Raw genomic sequence first — 25,619 nt, 5'->3', positions numbered from 1 at the left:
GAAATTCTTTGTTGAGAGTTTTCTGGATTTATTCACTCATGTAGCGCCTTCCTCTCCGGACTCTTCTCTCTCGAGGGATTGGAAGAAGAGTGCTTCGCAACTTATGAAGATTGTTTTGTCTTTTTTGGCATGGAAAGCACTAAAAGGGATCGATGCTTGGTTCCTTAAGAAGAGGGAGCAGGGCAAGACTATCTTCTGTTTTTCTCCTTCCAGACTGACGTCTCGGAGACAACTCTGCTACGAGACCGGGGAAGCCTTCTCTTTGGGAGTTTCTGCCTCCTCCCAGGGAGACTTCTCGGGGCTTATCGGTGCTTCGAAACGTTCAGCTTTTAATTCAGCAAAGGTTATGTTTTCTACACTCGAACTGAATCACCTGTTGAAGCACATCTTTCGTATTTTTGAAGTGGTCAGTTTTTTGGACTGGTCCATTGGAGCATTGGGCCACAAGACTTATGCATGTTCTTCTTTGGATGAGGAGACGTTTACGGATGTATCGGAAATCCTTAACATTTTAGATCAAGGAGTTATTGACACTGCTTCGGGACTGATTGCTATGTTTTCTTTAGGTGTCCTTAAGAAGAGAGAATTATGGTGTTGGTCGGGTCTTCAGAAGAAATCTACGCAGGATTTACCGGCTCAATCCTCCAAAAGACCAAGAGAGACTTCTGTTGCTTCGCCAGTTCTACGTCCGACTTCATCTTCTTCTTGTGCGTCTTCATCTTCGCATAGAGTGCCCTTTCGAGGTACAGGAGGTTCTAGAGAATTGTCAAATTCTAGAGGAAGAACAAGGGTCCCTCTTAGATCAATTAAGAAAGTTCTCCAGTCTGCCAACAAGAAGTGAGAAGCACATCCTCTGTGCACCAGTGGGAGCAAGACTTTAACTGTTTTGGAGGTGTTGGTGAGAGATAGGAGCGGAGAGCTGGGTTGTGGAGACTCTGAGGAGGGTTACTCTATTCCTTTTGTGGTTCAACCCCCCCTTTCGAGGGTACCGATAGCTTTGACAGCTTACTTAGGCGATTCAAAGTCCATGGCGCTTTCCGAAGAGGTGTCGGCCTTGTTAGACAAGAGAGCTGTAGAAGCAGTGGAAGATCAGAGCTCTCCAGACCTCTACAGTCGCCTGTTTTTAGTTCCCAAAGCTGCAGGGGGTTGGAGACCCATGTTGGATAGTGCATTAAACAAGTTTGTAGAACGGACAAAATTCTGCATGGAGACCAACAACATGGTTCTATCATCCATCAGACAGGGAGATTGGATGGTAACGGTGGATATGCAGGATGCATATTTCCATGTCCTGATACATCAAGAGTCTCGGAAGTATCTACGTTTTGTATCCGTGAACCAAGTTTTCCAGTTTCGGGCTCTCTGTTTCGGCCTTTTGACAGCACCTCAAGTTTTTACCAGGATTCTAGCCCCATTTTCGAAGTGGCTCCATCAACAGGGGACCACGATATCTCTTCATCTCGATGACTGGCTTCTTCGGTCGGGAACTCTAGTGAAGTGCACAGAGGATCTTCAAGTGACATTAAGATTAGCAGAGGAGTGGGGTCTTCTAATCAACTATCAGAAGTCATGTCTGATCCCTTCTCAGAAGACAGTATATTTGGGAATTCAGATAGATGCAGTGAATTTTCGGGCTTCTCCGCTGGCTCAGAGTCAATTCTTGCCTTCAAAAAGTTTCAAAGCTTCTGGTTCTCAGAACTTGCTCTGCGAACGAATGGATGAGCCTTCTGGGGACCTTGTCGTCCCTAGAGATGTTCGTGGATCTGGGTGCCTCCACATGAGGCCATCGCAATTTTATCTAAAAGTGAAGTGGCAGAGGAAGGAATTTCCGGATTCCTTTGTTTTCGAGATTTCTGAGGAAATCAAGAAGGATTTGTTTTGGTGGCTGTCAAGAGAAAGATTGACGGAAGGAAAGTCTCTAGCTCCGTTGAACCCTGACCTAACATTCTTTTCAGACGCATCCGACCAGGGATGGGGTGCTGCTCTAGGGGACAGAGAGACGTCAGGAGTTTGGAGCAAAAGCCAAAATAAGTGGCATATCAATATGAAAGAATTGGTAGCTGTTCATCTAGGGTTGGCAGAATTTGCAGAACAGATCAGAGGGAAGGTAGTAGTAGTCCATTCGGACAATGTAAAAGCTCTGTCATATATTCGGAAACAAGGAGGCACTCACTCGTTCTCCCTTTGCGAGGTGACGAGAATTCTGTTATTGTGGCTGAAGCAAAATCAGACACGAGTATTGACAAGGTTTGTTCAAGGGAAACTAAATGTAAGGGCAGACTTGCTCAATCGCAAGAAGCAAGTGATCTCAACGGAATGGGCTTTGCACCCCTTGGTGTGTCGGCAGATATGGAAGTGTTGGGGGACTCTTTTGGTAGATCTGTTTGCCACAGCCAAGAACAACAGACTTCCAATTTATTGTTCTCCAATTCTGGACCATCAGGCTTGGGCTACGGATGCCATGGTTCAGAATTGGGAGAATCTGGATGTTTACGCCTTCCTGCCATTCAAGATAGTCAGGGAAGTGTTGAACAAACTCAGGACATACAAGAACGTCAGAATGACTCTGATCGCCCCATTTTGGCCATCGAGGGAATGATTCCTGGATCTGGTGGAACCTCTGACAGATTATCCAAGGCTTCTACCTCAAAGGAAGGATCTAATCAGGCAGCCTCATATAAGAAAGTTCCATGAGGGTCTGTCAGGTCTAGCGCTAACCATGTTCAGACTATCAACCATCTCCTCAGAGACAAGGGATTTTCTCAGCAAGCTTCAGAGGCTATCGCGGAATGTAGAAGGAGGTCTTCTTCGGAAGTATACCAGGCCAAGTGGAATGTTTGTAGAGACTGGTGCAGGAGAGAGGGAGTCTCTTCTTCTAAGACATCTGTAGTGCAAGTGGCCAATTTTTTCTTGTACATGAAGAAGACGAGGGTATTATCTACCTCTACTATTAAGGGGTACAAGGCTATGTTGACCTCGTTGTTTTGACACCATGGTCTAGATTTGTCTGGTGACAAAGATTTGTCAGATTTAATTAAGTCCTTCGATAAGGAGAGGACAGAAGGACCAAGGTTAAAAGGCTGGAGCTTGGACGTGGTTCTGAAGTGGCTTAGGAGTGATAGATTCGAACCTCTCAGTACAGCGTCTTTGAGGGAGGTGACGAGAAAGATGCTATTTTTAGTAGCCTTAGCTACAGCAAAGAGGGTAAGTGAAGTGCATGCCTTAAATAAAAAAGTAGGTTTCGCAAATGGAAACGCTATCTATTCCTTTAATATGGGTTTTATGGCCAAGAATGAAATCCCATCCAGGCCTTGGCCACAGTCGTTCGAGATTCGTTATCTGACGGATCTAGTTGACAAAGAAGAGGAGAGACTCTTATTCCCTGTTAGAGCTCTCAAGTTCTATATTCAAGCAACCAAGTCTATTAAGAGGTAACTCGGACCATCTCTGGTGCTCTGTTAAGAATCCTTCTCGACCCCTCTCAAAAAAGCGTTGGTTTTCTGGATGATGCAGAGTGCAGTGTTTTTAAAGTTAAAACGCATGAAGTATGAGCGGTTGCAACCTCTCTGGCCTTCAGATGCAATTTGTCTCTTTCTTCTATTGTACAAACGACCTTTTGGAGGAGTAGGTCAGCGTTCACCTCTCATTGTCTGCGAGATATGGAGACAACAGGCGATAATTGCAGTACTCTAGGTCCTTTTGTAGTGGCTGGCACAGTATTGGGTGAAAAGAAAAATTTAAGTATATCTTAGTGTAACCAGACCACTGAGCTGATTAACAGCTCTCCTAGGGCTGGTTCAAAGGATTAGATTTATTTTTGGTGGCTAAGAACCAATTGGTTACCTAGCAACGGGACCTACAGCTTATTGTGGAATCGAACCACATTATAGCGAGAATGAATTTCTATCACCAGAAACAAATTCCTCTTGTTATTCACTGGCCGGTCGGAGATTTGAACTCACGATCAACAGAGTGGTAGTTGAGAACGGAAGCTGCTCACCCAGCGAGGAACTAGTATTGGGTGAAGGTGATAAGGAAGTTCATCTTTCCTCAGCGTCCCCTTCTCCTTGACGCAGGTTTTGGAGTTTGCTGGGGAGTCTGGGGGTACATTGTGCTGTGCGGTTAGGAGTACCACTCAGTCATTAGTTTTTTAAGGGGTTTAATTTTGGTGTAGGCTAGTGGTAATACCATTCGATTGGTTTTATGTTTTTTGGTTGGTACTGCGCCCTGAGCAGGGGCATTTGTTTGGTCATCCTTGGTGTCCTATGAGCCCTTCTAGGTCACAAGGATAATATACTTACTATAGACGTCCCATGGCTCCTTTGCCACGTCTAGCAATTAAGAAGAGCCCCATATTTAAGAGGTAGAATCAGTATGGATCACTCACTCAACAGGTAAGAAACTTACAACTTTTCTTTTACCCAATAAAAGAAGGTTAACACAAACTTAATTATAGTTCTGTTTATTCATGGTCCCACCTCCTCTAGTGTGGGAATCAGCAAAGTAACTACTGGGTAAGTTACATACTTAAAAATGACATTTTCATAATAAAATAAAGTTATAAGTATACTTACCAAGTAGTTACATGATCAAAGCCCTCCCTCCTCCCCTCTCATGAATGTAGGGTGTAAACGACTGAAGTTTTGTTTAAGGTAATTCCTCACTCCTCCACCAGTGGGTAGAGGGGGTATCTCCTAGCTGCCATATTGTTTTTTGTTTTTGCTGGCGTAAATTTTGAATTCTGGCTGCTGTCCGGTTTTGAAACAATAGCAATGCAACTACTGGGTAAGTATACATAAAACACTATTTTATTATGAAAATGTCATATTTGTCATTTTTAAAACCTAATTGTGACAATTTTTTTGCAGGCATCATATATGACGTGATTGTTGAACCACCAAGTGTGGGTTCTACTACAGATGAGCATGGACATTCACGGCCAGTAAGTACTGTAACACCAGTCTGATAAATTTAACTTTTTGCCACCTGGTACATTATTAGAATTCTTACTTGATTATAAAGAAATGTAGTATTTATAATAGTGGAGTGAAACTTTAGCTTAATATAAGGTTTACTTTGGCAGTTGTCTAAGCAAGTAAGACTCACAACTCTACAAAACAATTAATCAAACAATATTTTTCCATTACCTCTACCACAGGTGGCTTTCATGGCTTACAGAGTCAATGGCCAGTACATTATGGAAGGTCTGGCATCATCATTCATGTTTGCTCTTGGAGGCATTGGTTTCATTGTACTGGATCAAACACATTCCCCATCAACCCCAAAATTAAATAGGATCCTTCTGATAATAATTGGCTTTGCATGCATAATCATTGCTGCAATTGCCTGCTATGCTTTCATGAAGATAAAATTGCCGTAAGTATGACAGAGTTAAGCTTGTTTTTCATATACCGTATATTTCTGCGTATAAGACGACCTTGAAATCATAAAATTCATTCCTAAAAATTGGGGGTTGTCTTATACTACCATTCTAAAAATCAAACCTTGAATTGTAAGTGATGTTTATCAGTAGGCTAGCCCTGGCCTTGGTGCGATAACCTCCGACATACATGAAAAGATTCACATTATGAAATAAACTGATAATAAAGGTAATAAAAACATTTTTACCATATATATTATTGCCATATCTTCATAATAAATAACTATTCGAGGAATAATTCCATATCAGTAAAATCAACTTTTATCTATGCGAGGCCAGCTTACTAAATGTAAATATCGAGTTATGGTTGCGCTCACAGCAACCTTTATCTTTCGGTAATGTAACTTACCCAGTGATTACATAGCTATTAGTTAACCAGCAGCTTAAAATTTTGAAATTGCGGGTCATGCTAGTTTGTTTTGGTTATGGCGACGTGCCCCGCCCACTTTTTGGTGTAAGAGAAGGCACAACATAGCAAAGAGCTTCAATTTGTTTCTGCTGGCTGTGGTTGAAGGACTGTGGTTGGCAGCAGCTTGAATTTTGAAATTTATACATTGCTGGTAGGCCAAGGTCTCTGACATACTTCCCAGCTCCTGGGAGGAGTCAAACTGGCAGCCTAAGGGAGGTCGGTGGGGTCTGCCCCCGAGCAGTCACCCCCTCGGTTCAGTCTGTTGATGAATCCCAGACTGCAAATAAAGGCTGTTGGAAAGGCCTTCAAGTGAGTGCTCATTGTATGTCCTCCAGCTCCGAAGATTTTAGTCCCAGATGCGCATAGCGCTATACAGACAAGTCATGCCCGCTGAAAAGGTGTGCAGTGGAGTTTGGGTTTTCTTCCCATGTTCCTTGTAAGAAGGGCAAGGATGCAGCGCACTCATCATATAGTCATTGGGATACTCCGGAACAATTCTCTTCTGCTTCTGATGACGGTCGTAAATTGGTGCCTTGTGGCACGGAGACGTTCTTTGTCAAATAAAGGAACTGCTGCATCAGGAGTTGCACACCCAGCACCCGAGTGGCCAGCAACTGGCGTCAAAGCGCTCAAACTCCTGTTTGCGGTTGAGCGCCCACTGGCGCCTGTTCACCAACAGGTTTTGTCACTGGCCTCCGTCTCTACAGCGCCCCCCGAGCGCCCATTGCGCCCGCTCCTCCACCGTTTCTTAGTAGTGTCATCTCAGACATCGTTCCTCCTTCAGTTGACCCGATTCAGAGCAAACTGGATAATATTCTCAGTTTGCTTCAGAAGGCTCCTCCTACAGCTCAGACAACAGCGGACTTATCGCTTTCTCCTGTCTCTTCGGAGGAAGAGGTTGTTCCAGATCAAGATGCTCCTTCATCGGCGTACTCTGCGTTGTTGAGGTTCTTGCTAGCGACTTATCCAAGCTTCTTTTCGCCAGCTACTCCCTCCATTCCTGCTTCGACTTTCTTTATGGAACCCCCTCAGTTGGTTCTTCGAAATTACCGAAATTGGATCTTTTCTCTTCAGCAAAGAAGGCACTGGATGAAGTAGATGGGTGGTTTTCTGAGAAGAGGGAACAAGGCAAAGCAGTTTTTTGTTTCCCTCCTTCCAAGTTGTCCAGATCGAGCTACAGGTTTTATGCGACCGGAGAAGCTCCTTCCCTGAGAGTCTCTGCCTCTTCTCAGGGAGACTTCTCTGGCCTTATCGACTCGGCTAGGAGATCAGAATTTTCCTCAGCCAAAATTATGTTTTCAGCCTTGGAACTTGAGCACCGTCTCAAGAATATTTTTAAGGTGTTTGAAGTGATGAGTTTCCTAGACTGGGCAGTGGGCGCTCTGGCGTGCAGGCTTAGAGAGTGCTCCTTGTTACCTAAAGAAATCTCGTCAGATCTCTTAGGAGTACTTTCCTGTATTGACAGGGGCATTTTTGATAGTACACAGGAGTTAGCTAGTCTGCACGTCATGGGTGTACTTAAGAAAAGAGCTTTGGTGTTCTTTTACTTCAAAAGGCGTCACTCCATCTCAGAGATCAGCCCTCCTATTCTCCCCCTTGGACAAGACGTATCTTTTTCCACAGGCTATAGTACTGGACATCGCCCCAGACCTGCAGAAAAAGAACACTCAGAACCTGCTCTCCCAATCTGTGAGATGCCCCAAGGATTCTTTGACTCCTCCTCCCAGATCTTCGTCTCTGCTGCAGCCTTCTCCCTGTCGGAGCTCCCGTTCTAGATCCCAGACTAGAACAAGAACATATACAGTACCCGTTTCCCACAGTGTTCCATCAAGAAGTCCCCCTCCAAGTCTTACTCCTCCACTTTTGGGAACGGTGGGAACAAAGGGGAGCAGAATCTTGGATAGTGTTTGTCCTGAAGGAGGGCTACACTATCCCCTTTATGAACACACCTCCTCTAATCTGCAAGGCTGTCAAATTGACAGCTTACTCTCCAGGCTCAGAGAGATTTGCTGCTCTCTTGCTAGAGGTCGAGTCCCTTGTTCAGAAAGAGGCTATAGAGGTAGTAGAGGACATTCATTCTCCGGGATTCTACAACCGTCTCTTTGTAGTGCCCAGGCTGGAGACCTGTTTTGGACGTAATTGCTCTAAGTGTCTTTGTCAAAAACACAACATTCAAGATGGAAACAAACTAGTCGGTCCTTGCATCCATTTGCCAAGGAGAATGGATGGCGTCCATCGACATGCAGGACGAGTTCTTTCACATTCCAGTGCATCTGACTTTGAGAAAGTACCTCAGGTTTGTGTTTCAGGACAAGGTGTTCCAATTTCAGGCTCTGTGCTTCGGTCTCTCAACAGCGCCGCAAATGTTCACCAGGGTATTGGCTCCCCTAGCAAAATGGCTTCATTTGATGGGGATAAAGATCTCCTTATATCTAGATGACTGGCTACTATGTTCCCACTCGAAAGCTCAATGTGCGGAGGACATTCACACGACTCTTCTCTTGGCCCAAGAATTGGCCTTTCTCATCAATCGGGACAAGTTTCTCCCGGCTCCTTCTCAGGAGGTTCCTTATTTAAGAATGACGATCAATTCTCGGGTTTTTCCAGTTCCAAAGTGAATAGAAAAGTGTCTCCAGACAGTGGAAGAATTTCTGGAACCAAACTTTTGCTTGGCCAATCAGTGGATGAGTCTTCTAGGCACCCTCTCATGCATGGAACAATTCGTCACTCTGGGAAGACTTCATCTGAGACCTCTCCAATTCTTCCTCAGAGCCAGCTGGAACAGGAAAAAGTTTCCAGACTCGTTTGTGTTCCCGATAACGGTGGAAATCAAGGAGGACCTTCATTGGTGGAATTCCAGGAAGAGACTATCAGAAGGGAAATCTCTTCAACCTCTGAACCCCAGCCTGGAGTTCTTTTCAGATGTGTCGAACCTATGGTGGGAAGCTCTTTTGGGGTTAAAAGAAGTGTCAGGGAACTGGTCTCAGGAACAGCAAAACTGGCACATCATCGTAAAAGAATTACAGGCTTTATTTCTGGGCCTACAGTGCTTTGCTTCAGAAATTCAGGGGAGGCCAGTAGCAGTGCATTCTGGCAGCACGACGGCACAGGCGTACATCAAGAAACAAGGGGGAACCCACTCTTTCTCCCTGTACAAAGCAGCAAGGGTCTTCTTTGGTTGCACCAGAATGACACCCAAGTGACAACGCGTTTTATCCAGGGGAGACTCAACGTTCTGGTGGATGAATTGTGCTGTCAAAGACAGATCTAATGGACATTAGACCTGTTGGTTTGTCTGGATCTGTGGAAGCTCGGGGGGGAAACCCATGATAGATTTGTTCATGTCCTTCAGGAATCACCGACTTCCTCTCCTCTGCTCACCAGTACAGATCCCTTGGCATGGGCGACCAGTGCAACGTTGCAGGATTGGTTGAACAAAGATCTGTATGCCTTTTCCCCATTCAGTTTAGTGAGACAAGTCATCAACAAATTCCTGTCTCATCAAAACCTGTCCATGACCTTGAAAGCCCCCTTCTGGGCAGCAAAAGAATGGTTCCTGGATCTACTAGAACTTCTTGAGGACTTCCTGAGACTGCTGCCACAGAAGCAACAACTTCTCAGGAAACCTCACTTCCGTCAGTTCCACCAAAACCTGTCTTCCCTGGCCCTAACAGGGTTCAGACTGTTAGGCGACTGCTCCGAAAGAAGGGCTTTTCAAGAGCAGCTGCAGACAGTTGCAAAGTGTAGAAGACAGACATCAGATAATGTCTACCAGGCTAAATGGTCCATCTTCAGGTCCTGGCGCAGATGAAATAACTTGTCCTCTTCTGATACCTCTGTGACATGAAATAGCAGACTTTCTTTTGTTCCTATGCTCCACTAAAGGACTTTCCACCTCTACCATTAAAGGCTACAGAGCTATGCTTAGCTCAGTTTTCTGCCATAAAAAAATAGTTATCTGACCAGGATTTATCCAACCATATTAAGTCCTTTGATACCACAAAGCTTAAAGAAAAACCTTTGCTGTCCTGGAACTTAGACGTGGTGCGTAAGTGGCTGTCCAGTTCATTTGAGCCCATGCAATCTATCTCTTTAAGGGATCTAACCAGGAAATCTTTTTCTGGTCACCTTGGCCACCGCCAAGAGATCCAGTGAAATCCATGCTTTAGACAGAAACATCGAATTTTCTCAGGGGAATGCAGTTTGCTCCTTTTCCCTAGACTTTCTGGCTAAGAACAAATCGCCATCGAATCCATGGTCTCGTGCTTTTACGATCAAGAGCTTGTCCAAGATAGTAAAGCTGTCTGAAGAAGAAAGAACTCTCTGTCCAGTAAGGGCCCTTAAGTTTTATCTTCACAGAACAAAGGACATCTGTGGTACTTCAAGGAATCTATGGTGTTCTGTGAAATATCCCTCTAGACCCTTGTCTAAGAATGCCCTGGCATTTTTTCTGAGGAACCTGATTTTGGAATTACATTCCATGGTGAGCGAAGACTTGCTCTCCTCTTACAAGATAAAACCCCATGAGATAAGAGCGGTTGCTATGCCTTTGGCGTTTAAGCGCAATCTATCCCTCACGTCAATTGTGCAGGCGACGTTTTGGAAGTGCAAGTCGGTGTTTGCATCGCATTATTTAAGGGATATTGAGACTACTCACGATCAGTGCAGTACCTTGGGTCCGTTTTAAGCGGCTGGCGTGGTGTTGGGGGGAGGAAACGTAGAAAGCAATGTTCTTTCTTTAATCTCTTTGCCTTGCTTACGGTGTTGAGTTTTTGGGGAACCTGGGAGTACTATGTACTTGGAGCACCCTCCAGTCTTTTTGTTTTAACGGCTGGGTATTGGTGTTTTTAATTTGGTTTTTGGTGGCTATGGTGACTATTTACTCTGGTTTTTTGTGTGTTACTGCACCCTGGCCAGGGGCATCTTGTTGTACTTTGCTAGCCCTCGGAAATTAGTCCATCGCTACAAAGCACCCACTATAGTAGTAGGCCCTCAAGGCTTTACTGCCTCGCCTCTGCTGGATAAGATGAGCGCCAACCAGAGGCAGTATCTACTGTAGCAGCTCTCTTATCAGGTAAGGTTCAGCAACATTGATTCAGTGTTGCAATTTCTATTCTCAAACTCATTACTATTAATAATATTTTGGGGTAGATATGTCCAACATTCCCACCTCCATTCAATGTGGGAATCAGCTATGTAATTACTGGGTAAGTTACTTATATAAAAATGACATTTTTATAATAAAATAAAATTTTATATATACCTACCCAGTAATTACATGATTGGAGCCCACCTGCCCCCCCTCGCTTGGACATAAGGGCATAAACAAATTGAAGCTCTTTGCTATTTTGTACCTTCTCTTACACCCAAAAGTGGGTGGGACACGTTGCCATAACCAAAACAAATAGCGTGACCCGCAATTTCAAAATTTTAAGCTGCTGGTTAAAAGAAACTAAAAGCTATGTAATTACTGGGTAAGTATATATATAAAACTTTGTTTTATTAAAAAAATGTCATTTTTTATTAAAAATTCAGGCTGTTTGTAACTGTTTAGAACAATTTAGTCATGTGAATGGTAATTATCTACGATAATTATCATACTTGATAGTATTGTTGTTTGGGGTTGCTTATGATTGGTGATGAAACATAAACAAAACAATGGTTTCCCATGTAGGTGACATGTGTAGGAAAAACATGATGTAGAATCGACTTTGTTATTTCGTTTACCGCATGTACTCGTTAACGCTTGATCTTGCGCATCGTGCGACCCCCAAATTTTCACCCATAAAAAATTATTTTATCGTGTATCTTGTGTATCATGCGAGTCCCTTTTTTGAGAGACCAAATTACCATGGACTAACCTCTTTTACTCCAGCTCTTTATCTCATCTTATAGTTAAATAAGTTAAAAAAGTAAGAGCGAATGATAAAAGTATCGTTACTTACGTCATACAGTACTCGTTGAGTAAACGAGTACAGTCATAAAAAACTGAACAACCGAATCGGATAACAACAGCTGTTTTGCTTGCATTTCCACTATCGTACGATAGTAAACATTTACTGTAGTTATGTTACAAATGACGTTAAGTAGAATAGAACTGATATATATTTTTTATTATGCCCTTATTTGCTATGGAAAAAGATCGCAAGGAAATATACTGCTAAATTTAAACTGCAAGTTGTAGCTGAAGCTGGGAAAGCAAACAGTGTTCAAGCGCTGACTATAAATTATCGTGCATCAGCAACATGGATGAAACTCTAAACTCTGATATGCCATCAAACTCAACCTAAATAATATTAGAGAAAAAGTATTTTAATCAAAACTGCTGGGCATGAAAGAACACATTTTACTGTTGTTTAAACGCAAATGGGATGAATTGATGCCAAAAACAAAAATTGATGCCCCAGAAGGTATCATTGTCCACGTTCACGAAAAACCCAAACAATGCACATGGCTCATGATCACTATGTTTGCATTTTATAATACAATTAGTAATATGTGAATACATACAATATTACTGGATACAGTGAAGTGAAGCATGACTTGTTAAAAGATCCATGGAAAAGATGCGTACTGTTTTTATTCGTTTCTGTTTTATAATACAATACTAATATGTGAATATTACATATGACCCCTTTAAAATTAGCTTCAAAAATTAGGTCTTCCAAAGTTGCATGATACACAAGTATATACGGTATGTTGAATTTCTAAGGATACAGCAAGTAAAACAGTACAGGCAGTCCCCGGTTAACGGCGGGCTCTGTTAATGACGATCCAGTTTTACGGCGCTTATCTAGCAACGAAAATCGGCAATTTTCGGTGCCGAAAATTGCAGAATTCCGTTTATCGGCGCCGATAATTGGGTAATGGCACCAATGCATACCTAACAGAAACACCGATAACCGAAAATCGGCACTTTTTGGCGCTGATAAGCCCAAAAAGCGCCAAAAAAGCGCGGGAAATCGCCGATTTTCGGTTAGTGGCAATTTTCGGTTATCATCATACCCCCAGAACGGAACCCCACCGATAACTGAGGACTGCCTGTATTTGTAATAACACCATCTTTACATAACCAGAATTTCATAAGACACCCGTTGTTGCAAAAGCTAGCCTATACACAAATGGTTTTGTAATTTAGCAGTCATCTTATACTACAGATATGAGATAAATTCATGAAAATTTGTCATAAATTTTTACCTCGTCTTATCTAAAGGTCGCCTTATACACGAAAATATACGGTAAGTAACTTATCAAGGAATTACATAGCTATAGTTTCAACTTGCACAGCAGCTTAAATTCTAAAAATCACAGTAGCACTTCTGTTGTTTTCATTTAGGTGACTAGCTCCACCCACTGTCGGGAACAAGAAGAACAACACAGCTGAAGAGCTCAATTCATTTCTGCCAGCTTACGACTAAACATCAGTTGTGTGAAGCAGCTTATTTTGGATTATTTCCTCATTCTTACTGAGAATTTCTTCGAAATTGGTGAAGTATTCTTACCTTTGGTAGCCTTCAAGGTAGTTAATGATAGTTTAGGTTTTTTGAACCTTTATTTCCCCTAATTATGTCAGACTGTAGTTCATTAAGTATTCGTTATTGCAGCGAGAGCTGCAAGACAAGACTCACTAAAGCCACTTGCAATTCCCATACAATGTGTACCAGTTGTAGAGGACAAGTGTGTACGGAAGATTTGACTTGTAATGGATGCAGGGACTGGGATGAGAGAAAATTGAAGGTTTTGAAAGCACTTTTAGACAAACTTGAGAGAGACAGGAAGAGGAAGGCAACTTCTAGAGCTGAGAGTAGGACTTTATCTAGCTTAGAGTCTACTTCTCGTAAGTCTGTTATGGTTTATAATGTTCCTATTACTCTTCTCCTGTACTTGTCTTGTCTCCCATCACCAGCCTCCTCCTGTACCACCTACTCCTTTGCCTGGCTCCCATACTTCCAACCCCGATCCCATTGGCAGTCAGCAAATTTAGATTTGACCAGAAAATCAATGTTGTTGTGAATACTGTGACCGAATTAGGTGCATCCCTAAAAGTCCTGATGGACAAAATGTGTGCAGACAAAGTGTCTAGTGACAGTGCAGTGTTAGTGGAGGAGGTGGCTGCTCGTCCCACCGACCCTCCTAGACAAAGGTCCCTGTAATACTCCTCTGAATTTGGGAGGAGTCATACTGGAGGTCAAAGGGAGGTCAGTGGGGTTTGCCCTACGGGTAGTCGCCCCCTCAGTGGAGCCTGATGATCGTTTCCAGGCTACAACTGACAGCCATTGGAAAGGTGTCAATATACAAGTGCATCAATTGTCCTCTGGTTCGGGAGGCTCCAGTCTTGACAAGAGATGCCATTGGCACTTTCCTCTCAAGTCTTGGCATTTGAAGAGGCGCTCAGCCGTTGATGACTGCTATTCTCCGCTGCCCTGTAAGCAGTTCAAAGAGCCTTTGCACAGCCCACAGCCATCCTGCAGTGTTTGGGACAGTCCTGAGCGTTTTCACCCAAGCGCTCTGTTGTTGAGCGCCATTATTTGGCGCCTAAACACCTGGCTAGTTGACATAAGCACCCACCTTCATCTAAGTGCTCATCAGCTCATGAGCGCCATCTGCTTCTCCCGAGCACCCAGCAGCTCCCAGGCACCGAGCATTAGCTCCCAAGTGCCCAGCTCCAGCTCCTGAGCATTTGGTGCCAACTCCCGTGTATTCGGCACCAGCTTTCTGGCACCCAGCGCCACCTCAGCTGCTGCTTCAGGTCTGGCCACTCCTGAGGTGTTTGATCCGTCTCTGGCACCCTTTCAGTGTCAACTAAGTGACATTTTGGGCTTGCTGCAGAAAGTGCCTACTGCAGCTAAGGTTCCTTCAGACTTGTCTCTGTCCCTGGTCTCATCATAAGATGAAGGCTTAAATCAGGAACCTGCTAACTTGGTGTACACAGCGCTTCTGAGGTATTTTTGCAGAGCTTTTCTGCCTTCTCTTCTCCAGCCTCCCGACCTCACCTGCCTTGGCCTTCATGATGAGGAACCAGCCTGACGATAGTTCCAGGCTCCCGAAGATGGTTCTTTCCTCTTCTTCAAGGAAGGCCTTGAATGATGTTGAAGTTTGGCTCTTGAAGAGAGAGCAAGGCAAGGCCACTTTCTGCTTTCCTCCCTCTCAGTTGTCCTGTAGGAGGTACTTGTCTTACGCCACCAGAGAAGCTCCTTCTTTGGGAGTCGCTGCCTCCTCCCAGGAGGCTTCTCTGGTATCGACTCGTTTAGAAGATCAGCCTTCTCTTCAGCCAAGATTTTTATCCCTGACGGAGCTTGACCATCTTCTCAAGGATATTTTTAAAGTGTTTGAAGGGTTTATCTTTTCAGCTTGGACTGTAGGAGTTCTCGCCAAGAAGATAGACGACTGTGGTACCTCGTTAGGAGACTGCTTGAACTGGCTTGGAATCCTCTTGTATGGACAAAGCCATAAGGGACAGTTCCATGGAGCTTGCTGCTCTCTTCTCTATGGGGAGTACTTAAGAAGAGAGAGGTTTGGTGTTCTTTCACCACTAAGGGAGTTACTTCTACCCAGAAGTTGGCCCTCCTTTTCTCTCCCTTAGACCATCACCATCTCTTTCCTCGGTTGACTGTGAAAGAGACTGCCTCTGACCTCCAGAAGAAGTTAACACAGGATCTCTTGGCACAGTCAGCCAGGCGACTTAAGGGATCGGCCTCATTTAGCTCCAAGCTAGTCTCCTCTTCAGCAACAGCCCTTTTGTAGGAGCAGACCAAAATTTCAGCCTAGGCCTTGGTCAAATGTGTGTTTCTCGGCCAGGGCAATTAAGAAGTCCTCCACCAAGCTTTCCTCTTGAAAGTGAAGAGACAGTCCTCCTTGTACCAGTAGGAGCCAGACTTCTTCATTTCTGGCAGAGAGTCAGAGGAGCTGAACAATGGGTAGTAAAGGTTCTGAAAAGAGAGCTACTCCATCCCGTTCAGAGAGAAGCCTCCTTTAGTCAATATGCCCGTTGCATTGACTGCCTACTCGGTAGGCTCAGAGAAGTATTTGGCCCTTTGGGAAGAATTTGCTTCCCTCATCAGGAAGAAAGCTGTAGAGGTGGTCGAGGATGCCAAAACAGAGGGTTTTCAAACCACCTCATTTGTAGTCCCCAAGTCCTCGACGTCAGTGCCTTAAATTTCTTTGTCCAGAAGACAAAATTCAGGATGGAAACTAACCAGACAGTCCTGTCAAACATTCACCAGGGGATTGGATGATTACCATTAACATGCAGGAAGCATACATCCATGTTGCATCCATCCAGACTCCAGGAAGTACCTCAGGTTCATCCTCCAGGCCAGAGTGTTTCAGTTTTGAGCTCTGTTCTTCAGCCTCTCTACAGCTAATCAAGTATTTACTCCGAGATCTCGCCCCTCTTGTGAAGTGGCTCCACTGTATGGGAATAAACATTGCCTGTACCTGGATGATTGGCTTCTTCAATCCCCTTCAAAGGATAAGTGCACGGAGGACCTACAGAAGACCCTTCACCTTGCTCAAGACCTAGGTCTAATTGTCAACCTTCAGAAGTCCCAGCTTACTCCGACACAGGAATTCTTTATTTGGGGATGACAATCAACTCTTGGAGTTTCTGGGCTTTTCTGTCCCCAAGAGAGTTGACTCATGCCTTCAGAAGGTTCAAAGTTTTCCCTCTCTCACATCTTGTTCAGCCAACCAGTGGATGAGCCTGTAAGGAACGCTAGCCTCCATCAAGCAGTTCGTAATGTTAGGAAGACTACATATGAGTGTACTGCAATTCTTCCTATAAGCCACCTGGGACAGGAGAGCTCACCCAGATTCTTTTGTTTCTCCCAACATCAGAAATCAAGACAGACCTGCAATGGTGGCTGTCCGAAAGAAGACTTTGGAAGGAAAGTCTCTCCTCCTCTGAGTTCCGACCTATAGTTTTACTCAGATGCATCAGATCTAGGTTGGGGAGCCCTTCTGGGGAACATGGAAGTTTCTGGGACATGGTCCCTGGAACAAGTTAAGTATATCTTAGTTTAACCAGACCAGGAAGCTTCGCAGCATTGTCAGAGAATTGAAGACGATTCATTAGGTGAGAGACCTTCTCCTGTGGGCATAACAGAATCAGACCAAGATTGTCACTTGATTTGTTCAGGGCAAATTGAGCATGCTGGTGGACAAGCTGAGCCATCGCAAACAGGTCCTTCCCACGGAATGGACTCTAGATCCACAGGTGTGCACAGATCTGTGGAAACTGGGGAAAGCCAACCCTAGACCTGTTCGCAACATCAAGGCATCATCGCCTTCTGCTATTCTGTTCTCCAGCCCCGGACCCTCTGGTATGGGCAATGGATGCCATGCTCCACAATTGGTTGAACTTGAACCTGTATGCATTCTCTCTATTTAACGTGGTCAGGAGTGTTAAACAAATTTCTTACCCATCACAACCTGTCGATGACTTTGGTAGCTCCATTCTGGTCTCTGCAGGAGTGGTTCCCAGACCTTCTCAAGCTGCTCATGGACTTCCGAGGCTACTTCCACAAAGACCAAGTCTTATCAGACAGCATCATTTCAGATGATTCCATCAAGGATATCCATCTGTGCCCTGACAGACTTCAGACTGTCAGGAACTCATCAGAGTGAAAGGTTTTTCAAGACCAGCTGCTGAGGCTATTGCAAGATGTAGATGTCAGTCTTCTTGCAAGGTCTACCAAGCCAAGCGGACAATCTTGCGGCTGGTGTAGAAGACATAACATCTTGTCTTCTCAGACCTCTGTGACGCAGATTGCGAATTTTCTACTCTACTTGAGATCCTCAAGAGGCCTGTCTTCCTCTACCATTAGATGTTACAGGGCCATGCTGGGTTCTGTGTTTAGACACAGATGTTTGGATCTGTCATCGAACTAGGATCTGACCAACATCATCAAATCCTTCGACACTTCCAAGCAGAGGAAGACGGATTTGGTCCACTAGAATCTCGACATAGTCTTTGAAGTGGCTATCTGGTTCCCATTTCGAGCCCCTTCGTTCCATATCATTAAGGGATCTAACGAGAAAGACCCTCTTCCTCGTCACTTTAGCAACTGCTAAGCGGGTCAGTGAACTGCAGGCTATTAATAAAAGGGTTGTATTCTTTTGAGGAGAAGCAGTCTGTTCATTCACTCTCGGTTTTCTGGCCAAGGACGAGGCTCTGTCCAAGCCCTGGCCCCATTCTTTTACCATTAAGAATTTAATGGTGATTCTTGACCCAGAAGAGGAGGAAAGAGCTCTGTGCCCTGTGAGAGCCTTGAGATATTACTTGAATAGAACTGAGAAGATCAGAGGATCTTCTAGCAACCCCTGGTGCTCTGTGAAGAATCCTTCCAGACCCCTTTCTAAGAACGCATTGTCGTTCTTTCTAAGAGACCTTATTATCGCAGGCACATTCACGAATTGGAGAGAACCTCTTGCCATCAGTTAAGGTTAAAGCTCACGAGATCAGAGCAATTGCTACCTCGTTAGTTTTTAGACATAATTTGTCTATCTTTTCCATTTGACAGTGTACACATACTGGAGGTGTAAATCGATTTTTGCAGTGCATTATTTAAGTGAAGTGGAAACAGTGTTCAGAACTGCAGTACCTTGGGTCCTTTGTCAGTGGCTGGCATGGTATTGGGGGACGAAGCATAGGAAGCATTCCCTTTTATCCTCTATCTCTTCGCCATGATATAAGGTGTTGAATCTTGGGGAGCCCTGGGGTACCATGTACCTGGAGCGCCCATCAGTTTTTAGTGGATGGGTGGTGGTTTTTTTATTTCAGTGTAGGTGACAGCATTGTCTGGTTGTTTTTATTGTGGTACTGCGCCTGGGGGCAAGGGTACTTGTTGATGCTTTGCAAGCCAGCGGACACGTCTTTCACTCCCAAGCTCCCACCTAAAGCAGAGGCACTCCAGGCTATACCGCCACACCCTACAGGTTAAGATGAGCACCAACCAGAGGCAGTATCTACCTGCAGTAGCTGTTTTATCAGGTAGGGAAACAACAAACATTGTGTCAATGCTAGCAACTTTTTTTATTTCAAATTCATTACCATTACTGAATGTTTTGGAGTAGAATATGTCCATGTATCCCACCTCCTTTTAATGTGGGATTCAGGTATGTAATTACTTTGTAAGTTACTTATATGAAAATTTTATTTTCATAATAAAATTGTTTCATATATACTTACCAAGTAATTATAGAATCGGAGCCCTCCCTCCTCCCCTCTCATGGACATAAGGGCACAAATGAATTAAGCTCTTCAGCTGTGAGGTTCCTCTTGTTCCCGATAGTGGGCGGGGCTAGTCAACTGCAGGTACATGAAAACAATAGAAGAGATACCGCGATTTTTAAAATCTAAGCTGCCACGCAAGTTGAAACTAAAGCAGTGTAATTACTTGGCAAGTATATATGAAACTTAATTTAATTATGAAAAAACATTTTTAATGACTAGTCATGGTGAAATTGTAAGAATAACAGCTTGTGGGAAAGGTTGTTTGTAATGTTTAATCATACTGTCAATATGTCGCTGTTTTGAATGAAAGAAGTTTAAGCTTTTGTGTCCTTAGTTATTGTTAGGTGCCAAAGAATTTGAAGTTGTTCTTACAGAAACAGACCAGAGCCTTTTACATAGGTGTATGCGCATTCCTTAGTACAAGCTGGAACAGTTGGTAATCTTGTGGTTAGTTGGTGGTAGGTAGGTGAAGGATTTGGTGTGGGAAGCCTCCCATACTCACCTGCTGTAAGCCAGCTCTTTTCTTCAGGTGTGGTCATGTTAATATGTCATGCTGTACTTCTACATCTTGTTTTTTATTGTATGTATTGTATTTTTTCCCACAATGGATTTGAGCAAGAAAAGTGAGCAGTAGAAAGTATGAAGGATGTAAGCTGGTATTTTTACTGCTTTATGCCCTCTGAGTTAGTATTTCCTGCAAAAGTCTCCTTCACAGTGTAAGAGGTTTGCCTTTGGACAAGTGTACTATCCCTGGACATCCTCAGATCTGTTCGGCTCCTTCCTCACAGATTCCCCTCCCTTTCTTCTTGCCCATTCTACTTATTCTCCTTTGGCTTGATCCAAGGGAGGTATGCCCATGGAGGTTGTTGACTGGCATGCGCGCAGTGACACTGTCGACCCAGGTGGGCGTGCATGTGGTTTGCCACTACTTAACCCTGCTTTGCCGGCAATTGCACTAGGGTATTAGCAAAAGTTGTGGCTGTCCCTCAGTATTCTGAGTGACCAGCCTTTCACTACTGTTCTTGCTCAGGAGCTCAATACTGTTGAGCCTCCTGTAGTAGTTGTCTTGCCTTGACTGTGTCTTCTCTAGCTGAGGAGAGTAAGACTCTTTCTCTTGTCCTCTGCCCTTTCTTTCTCCTGTAGGATGAGAAAAGGATATCTTTAAAAATCCCTCTCACGATAAGTATGAAGTAAGTGAGGGCCTTTCAACTTTAAAGGTTGGCACTTGTTTTCCCTCACTTGCAGCTGGATGTTTGCTATAAATAGCATGGTTCCTTTGAGTACACCCATTCCTTCTGAGGCTTTTTGCCAAGGTACACAGAGAAGAGTTGCACTCCTTCTTGCTCAGTGCATGCACAATCCCAGATTGTATATGTGTAGACAAGGGGTTTCATATACCACAGGTTACTGCTGTATGATACAGCAGGATATCTTGGCAAGCTGCCTACATGTGATTAAGTAGACAGTCAGGGTGTCCTTAGTTTGTCCGTGACTTCCAATTAGTGTGTGCATGGTAGCACAAGTTTTTGTCCAAAGCCTTATGTAGTTTGGTTTTCACTGATCATACGAGTGTTTGGGAATGATAACCATGGTTGGGAGCTTGCTCACTCTGTTCATGAGTTGACTTCACTTCATGTTCAGCAATTGCTTCTGCCAGGTCTTGCCCACAGTCCCAAGATTGTTTACCAGTGAAGATAGTGTGGCAGCCTTTCTTTTAGGAGAGTGGCCAGTTTGTGCTTTTTGGGGAATCTGTTAGGACCCATGTCTCCTCCTTCAGAATTCTTTCAGTTGGAGTTGGAATTGCACTTTCAAGAGATCATTGGCCTCATTTGTAAGCTTAAAGATCTTCAGGAGGTAACCATTGTTCCTACATCAAACCTACAGTGTACCCTAGAGTACACTCTAGGGTGCACTTTGGAGGTGAGACAGTCATTCCCACTGCTGTGGTTGCTGCAAGCTCATGCTATGTTAGATTAAATTAACAGTTTGATTTGTGGTTCAGAAGGTTCCTGGGTATCAAGCAGATAGACCAGCTACTTTCCTTGCTGTTGCTGCAACAGAGGAAGTAATACTTGCCAGAGGATGCAGAAATGACCAGTCCTAGATAACTTCCAAAAAGAAGATGAAGTATTTCCTTCTTGTTTACAAATCTAGTAGCCATTGCCTCCTTTTAGGCAGCATTGTTGTTCAAACTTTGGTTGAGCATTCTTGCTGGCCTCTCCATCTTGGAGTCTCACCTGCTGATGAGAGAGTGAATCTTCTTAGGTTGTTGGTGTTGGAAAGAAAGGCTTTGACTTTCCTCTCACATTAGGTGCAAATCACTTTATGTAATTTTTCTTTGCAGTGAATGATTAAATAAATTCTTTTGAAGTCTTTTCTCTATTTCATCAGATCCTTTCATGCTGAAATGTGTGGTAGTTACCACAAGTGTGTTTTTTCCATAGGGCGAATTTTCCTGATGGTGAACTGATGGCAGTAAATTTTCCCAAAGTGATATGATGGCAAACTTTCCATAAGAACCCATGCTCAATACTATGAATGGAAATATAAGTTGCCAGTCATATGGTGGTTTGTTTTTCCATGGGAACAAATAACTAATTTTTAAAGTACAGTCATTCTTATGTTTCAGGTATACAAACCAGACCATTTTATCTTAATCCCACCTGGCTTAGTCCCTGATATTGAAGGAAAAGTGCTTGGTGACAGCCAATGAATGGGGTTCTCCCACTCACCCTCCTACCATTAGTTAACTACCTCGTTACCAAGTTTCAACAGCTGATTCCAGTTTGAGCTGAGGAATGCTTTACAAAGAAGGCCCAGGTTTATAAAATACAAATTACTTGAAAAATTTTATTTTTAATGAGATCTATTAACAATAAACTTTTTCTTTGCAGAGGGTACTTAATGAGCTGAGGTGTCCACAGTTTAGTATACCCTTCAAGAGGTTGATATATGTGAGACATATTGCACTAAATACTTTGTTACCTTTCTTCCTTGAATGTATTTTTGATGTGATTTGGTTTAAGTATGAAAATAAAACAAGATTTATTATTTGCATTCATACTCCTTGGACAGGTAACCTTTCATAGGTAGACCTTCACTAATCTAACAGTATTTGGACCTTATGAGTCCTTGATTAGTGAAAAATCTGTGATACAGAAGGATTAATTATAAACAATAGCTTACCACCTCATCATCCCTTTAGCAAAACATGTATATACAGTAATTGTAATATTCAATTTCATTCTTGATTCCAGCTTTTCATTAAAAACCATTATTTTATCATATACTGTACTATGTGTACAGTGCCAGTCCTGATTTTTCTGACTTGTCAACAGGTAGGGTATGTTGTCTTTCATGCCAGAACATTTGGCCACATTTTGCATAGCAAAGTACTAACATATGCTTTTAAAATACAGTATTAAATACTTTTATATGCTGTTACTTCAGACATTTATAAAATCAGTAACAAAAGGAATGAAGAAAATGTCTCATAGTATGAAAAAAAGAAACGGGCATTTCATTACTGCTGTATGCACTGAATCAAAATAATGACTGTGAACTATGATTCGCACATTTGTCAAAGTGATAGGTAGTATAGGCTTCTAACATAAAATAACCTTATAGGGTATAAGAAAATATGTATATTTTAAAATCTTAAAAAAAAAAATAAAGAAAAATTGTATCATGATGAACAGTAATGCATATTTTTATAATGTGCTATGATGCACACAATGTCATTGTAATAGTTAATACAGTATAATGTAAGCTTTGACACTGAAAATACCAAAGATATGAGTGTTAATTCAAAAACACAAAAGAAATTAAGGATTGTATTGAACATTAAATGAAAGAAATAGCCATTTAATAACAGCACAACTTGTTTTATAAGAGTTCCATTTTTGGTAGAATAGACAAGGCTAGGCTAGGTTTACCAAACTTGAAGCATTTAAAAAGGTACCATTTTAATACATTTACAGGTAGAGTATTTTCTATGGTAGCTTAGAACTGGCAAACACTAAGGAAGATTTCTTACAGTATATTCCAGCCATTGTCTTTTATCAGATGGCCTGGTCCCATCCATCAAAAAAATGCACAGATTGCACAGCTATTAGTACAGATTGTGAAGGAAAGGATACAATGTAGAATAATGTAATTTGTTCAAAACTTTAAATAAAAAGACATACATATAATAAAAAACTGCTACTTTTACATGCTTACTGTTAACAGTTCACTAGTTTTGGCAGGTTACACATCATAAATGTTGGCATTTTTTCTTGTTAATGAAATGCATGTTTTTCACTTCCAGTTGTTCAGCATTGTTGACTTTCATGTAGATATTAACAACCACATACAAGAGGATTTTATATTTTCATTGCTAGTCATGTGGCTCTATTATCAGCTGACTTCACTGCTCTCCCTGAATCCCCAATAGTACATAACTGTATTGAGAAAATGTGCAACTATTTGTGCAAAACAACATCTGAAAAAAAGTTTTATATATATATATATATATATATATATATATATATATATATAAAAATTAAGTACTTAATGGATCTAATAAAAACATTACAAATAGTTTTAAAGTCTGTAAGTTAGCTGATGACCCGTTAAATGCAATTGGGTTGTATGTTGGTATTGAAATGCATACTTCTTGAGTTCATTTTCTTCATATGTTTTATTTAGTAATCTTTTACTCTCAAATCCAAAGATATGTTATGTTAGAGCATATGGCTGTATACACTGCATTTTAAAACCAATACTGTACGGAATTAATAACTACTTTGATATGTGGATCAGAGCTTAACATTTTGATGAGCAATATAGCATAGCCTTTGTACGTTATGGCTTGGATATTTTGCGTGCACACACACACAAACTGTGATTTCCATAGCACTGGAGCCAAGATTTTGGTTAAACTTATCTAGTGCAACCAAAGCAATGCATGGTGGCCAGGGAAGTTTTAAATCGATGCTGAATTGGTAAAGGAACTTTATTACAGATGGTTGGATTAGTGAATGTATACCTCTATCAGAAAACTAAATGAATGAGCTTAACTCTTTTGGATTCATACTCATTTATTTGATTTCTGGTACCAACCCTATGAGAGCTGATAGTCACCCCAGTGGTCTGGTTAAATTATTTTAATAATACAGTAATAATTGATTCCTGGTGGTCTGAAACTTGCTTTTAATAAACACGTTTGTTTATGGCTTGCTGTCATGAGCTTGAGGTAATTTTTTCTTATTGCACTTTAGGTTTATTTATCATGATATAATGCTGGCTTTGGTCTCAATTTGAAGCCAAATGATTGTACTTTTTATCATTTTCAAGTGAAAAAATATATATAAATCAAATCAAAATAATGAGCTGAATGTAGCAGAGAACAAATTTCTCTGCTTGCTGTACATACAGTATTTAAAACTAATTAGAGATGCATTAATGACTTAGAACATGAAAAAGTACAATAAATTTTCATATATATATATATATATATATATATATATATATATATATATATATATATATTATATATATATTATATATATATTATATATATATATATATATATATATATATATATATATATATATATATATATATATATATATATATATATATATATATATATATATGTATTATATATTTCTGGATCGGTGTCCCCGTGTCACCCGGTGAAAAGTCCATTCAGCACTTATTTCTAGGTAATTCTGTTGCTAGATACCAGAGAAAGCTAAATGAAATGCTGGAGTTACTGCCCCAGAGCGAGCTCGACTAGATGGAGTCGTGTATGGAAAAGGGTGAACTACAAAAACATGGAACCTTATCCTATAGAGATTCCCAATGTCAAAAGTCCCAACGAGAGGTGCCGATACAAGCCCATGCACTACATGCGGACTGTATACAAGGCAACACTAGCCTCATTCCATTTTAGCACGTTTTTTCGTTCACACGTAATTTCGTTGTGATCCTTATTTTGTGCTCTATTTTGGATTTTTATGGCATCCTCGCAAGGTTCTTCTTCAATTTCTTGAGTACCAGTGTTTTATTGTTTTTAGGCAATTGAGGCTCCTTATTTCCTTTAGTTTAATAATTAAAGGGATTTATAACGCCCGTCTCGATCTCCTCTCACGTCGTCTCTTGACCTCTCTTGGTCTTGGGTCGGCATGTTTGTTTTGTGTTTTTTATTTGTATCCCTTTTTATTTGGGATATTTTACCATTAATGATCCCTAACTTTAGTGGGTTTGATTAATTTTATGTTTGTTCTGTACCCCTTTACTACGAGAAGTGCTGTTTAGCGGTTAGGCTACGAGCTACCCCCTCGGGCCCATTCGCTTTTTATCATGGCTTCATTTCGAGAGTGATATTTATTACGTTAGCGTTTAGGCTACGAGCTACCCACTCGGGCCCATTCGCCCTTTATCATGGCTTCATTACGAGTGATGTTTAGCGTTTAGGCTACGAGCTACCCCCTCGGCCCATTCGCTTTTATCGTGGGCTTCATTACGAGAAGTGTTGTTGAGCGCTTAGG

At 42.1% G+C, this 25,619-nt stretch overlaps 1 protein-coding gene across 1 annotated transcript; it reads left to right on the top strand.

The window, feature by feature from the left end:
- Positions 1 to 4,868: 4,868 nt before the first annotated feature.
- LOC136836581 (oligosaccharyltransferase complex subunit ostc-B) lies at positions 4,869 to 22,134 on the top strand (the record flags this gene model as incomplete). The annotated part of the gene is given in 3 exon segments (XM_067101039.1): positions 4,869 to 4,942; positions 5,159 to 5,376; positions 21,978 to 22,134. Coding segments are annotated over 3 exon segments (311 nt in total), but the record flags the coding sequence as incomplete, so codon positions are not given.
- Between the last annotated feature and the right edge of the window lie 3,485 nt (positions 22,135 to 25,619).

Source organism: Macrobrachium rosenbergii, chromosome 56 (assembly GCF_040412425.1).
Source record: "Macrobrachium rosenbergii isolate ZJJX-2024 chromosome 56, ASM4041242v1, whole genome shotgun sequence".
Classification (NCBI taxonomy): Eukaryota; Metazoa; Arthropoda; class Malacostraca; order Decapoda; family Palaemonidae; genus Macrobrachium; species Macrobrachium rosenbergii.
This window is presented reverse-complemented; position numbering and strand designations above follow the sequence as displayed.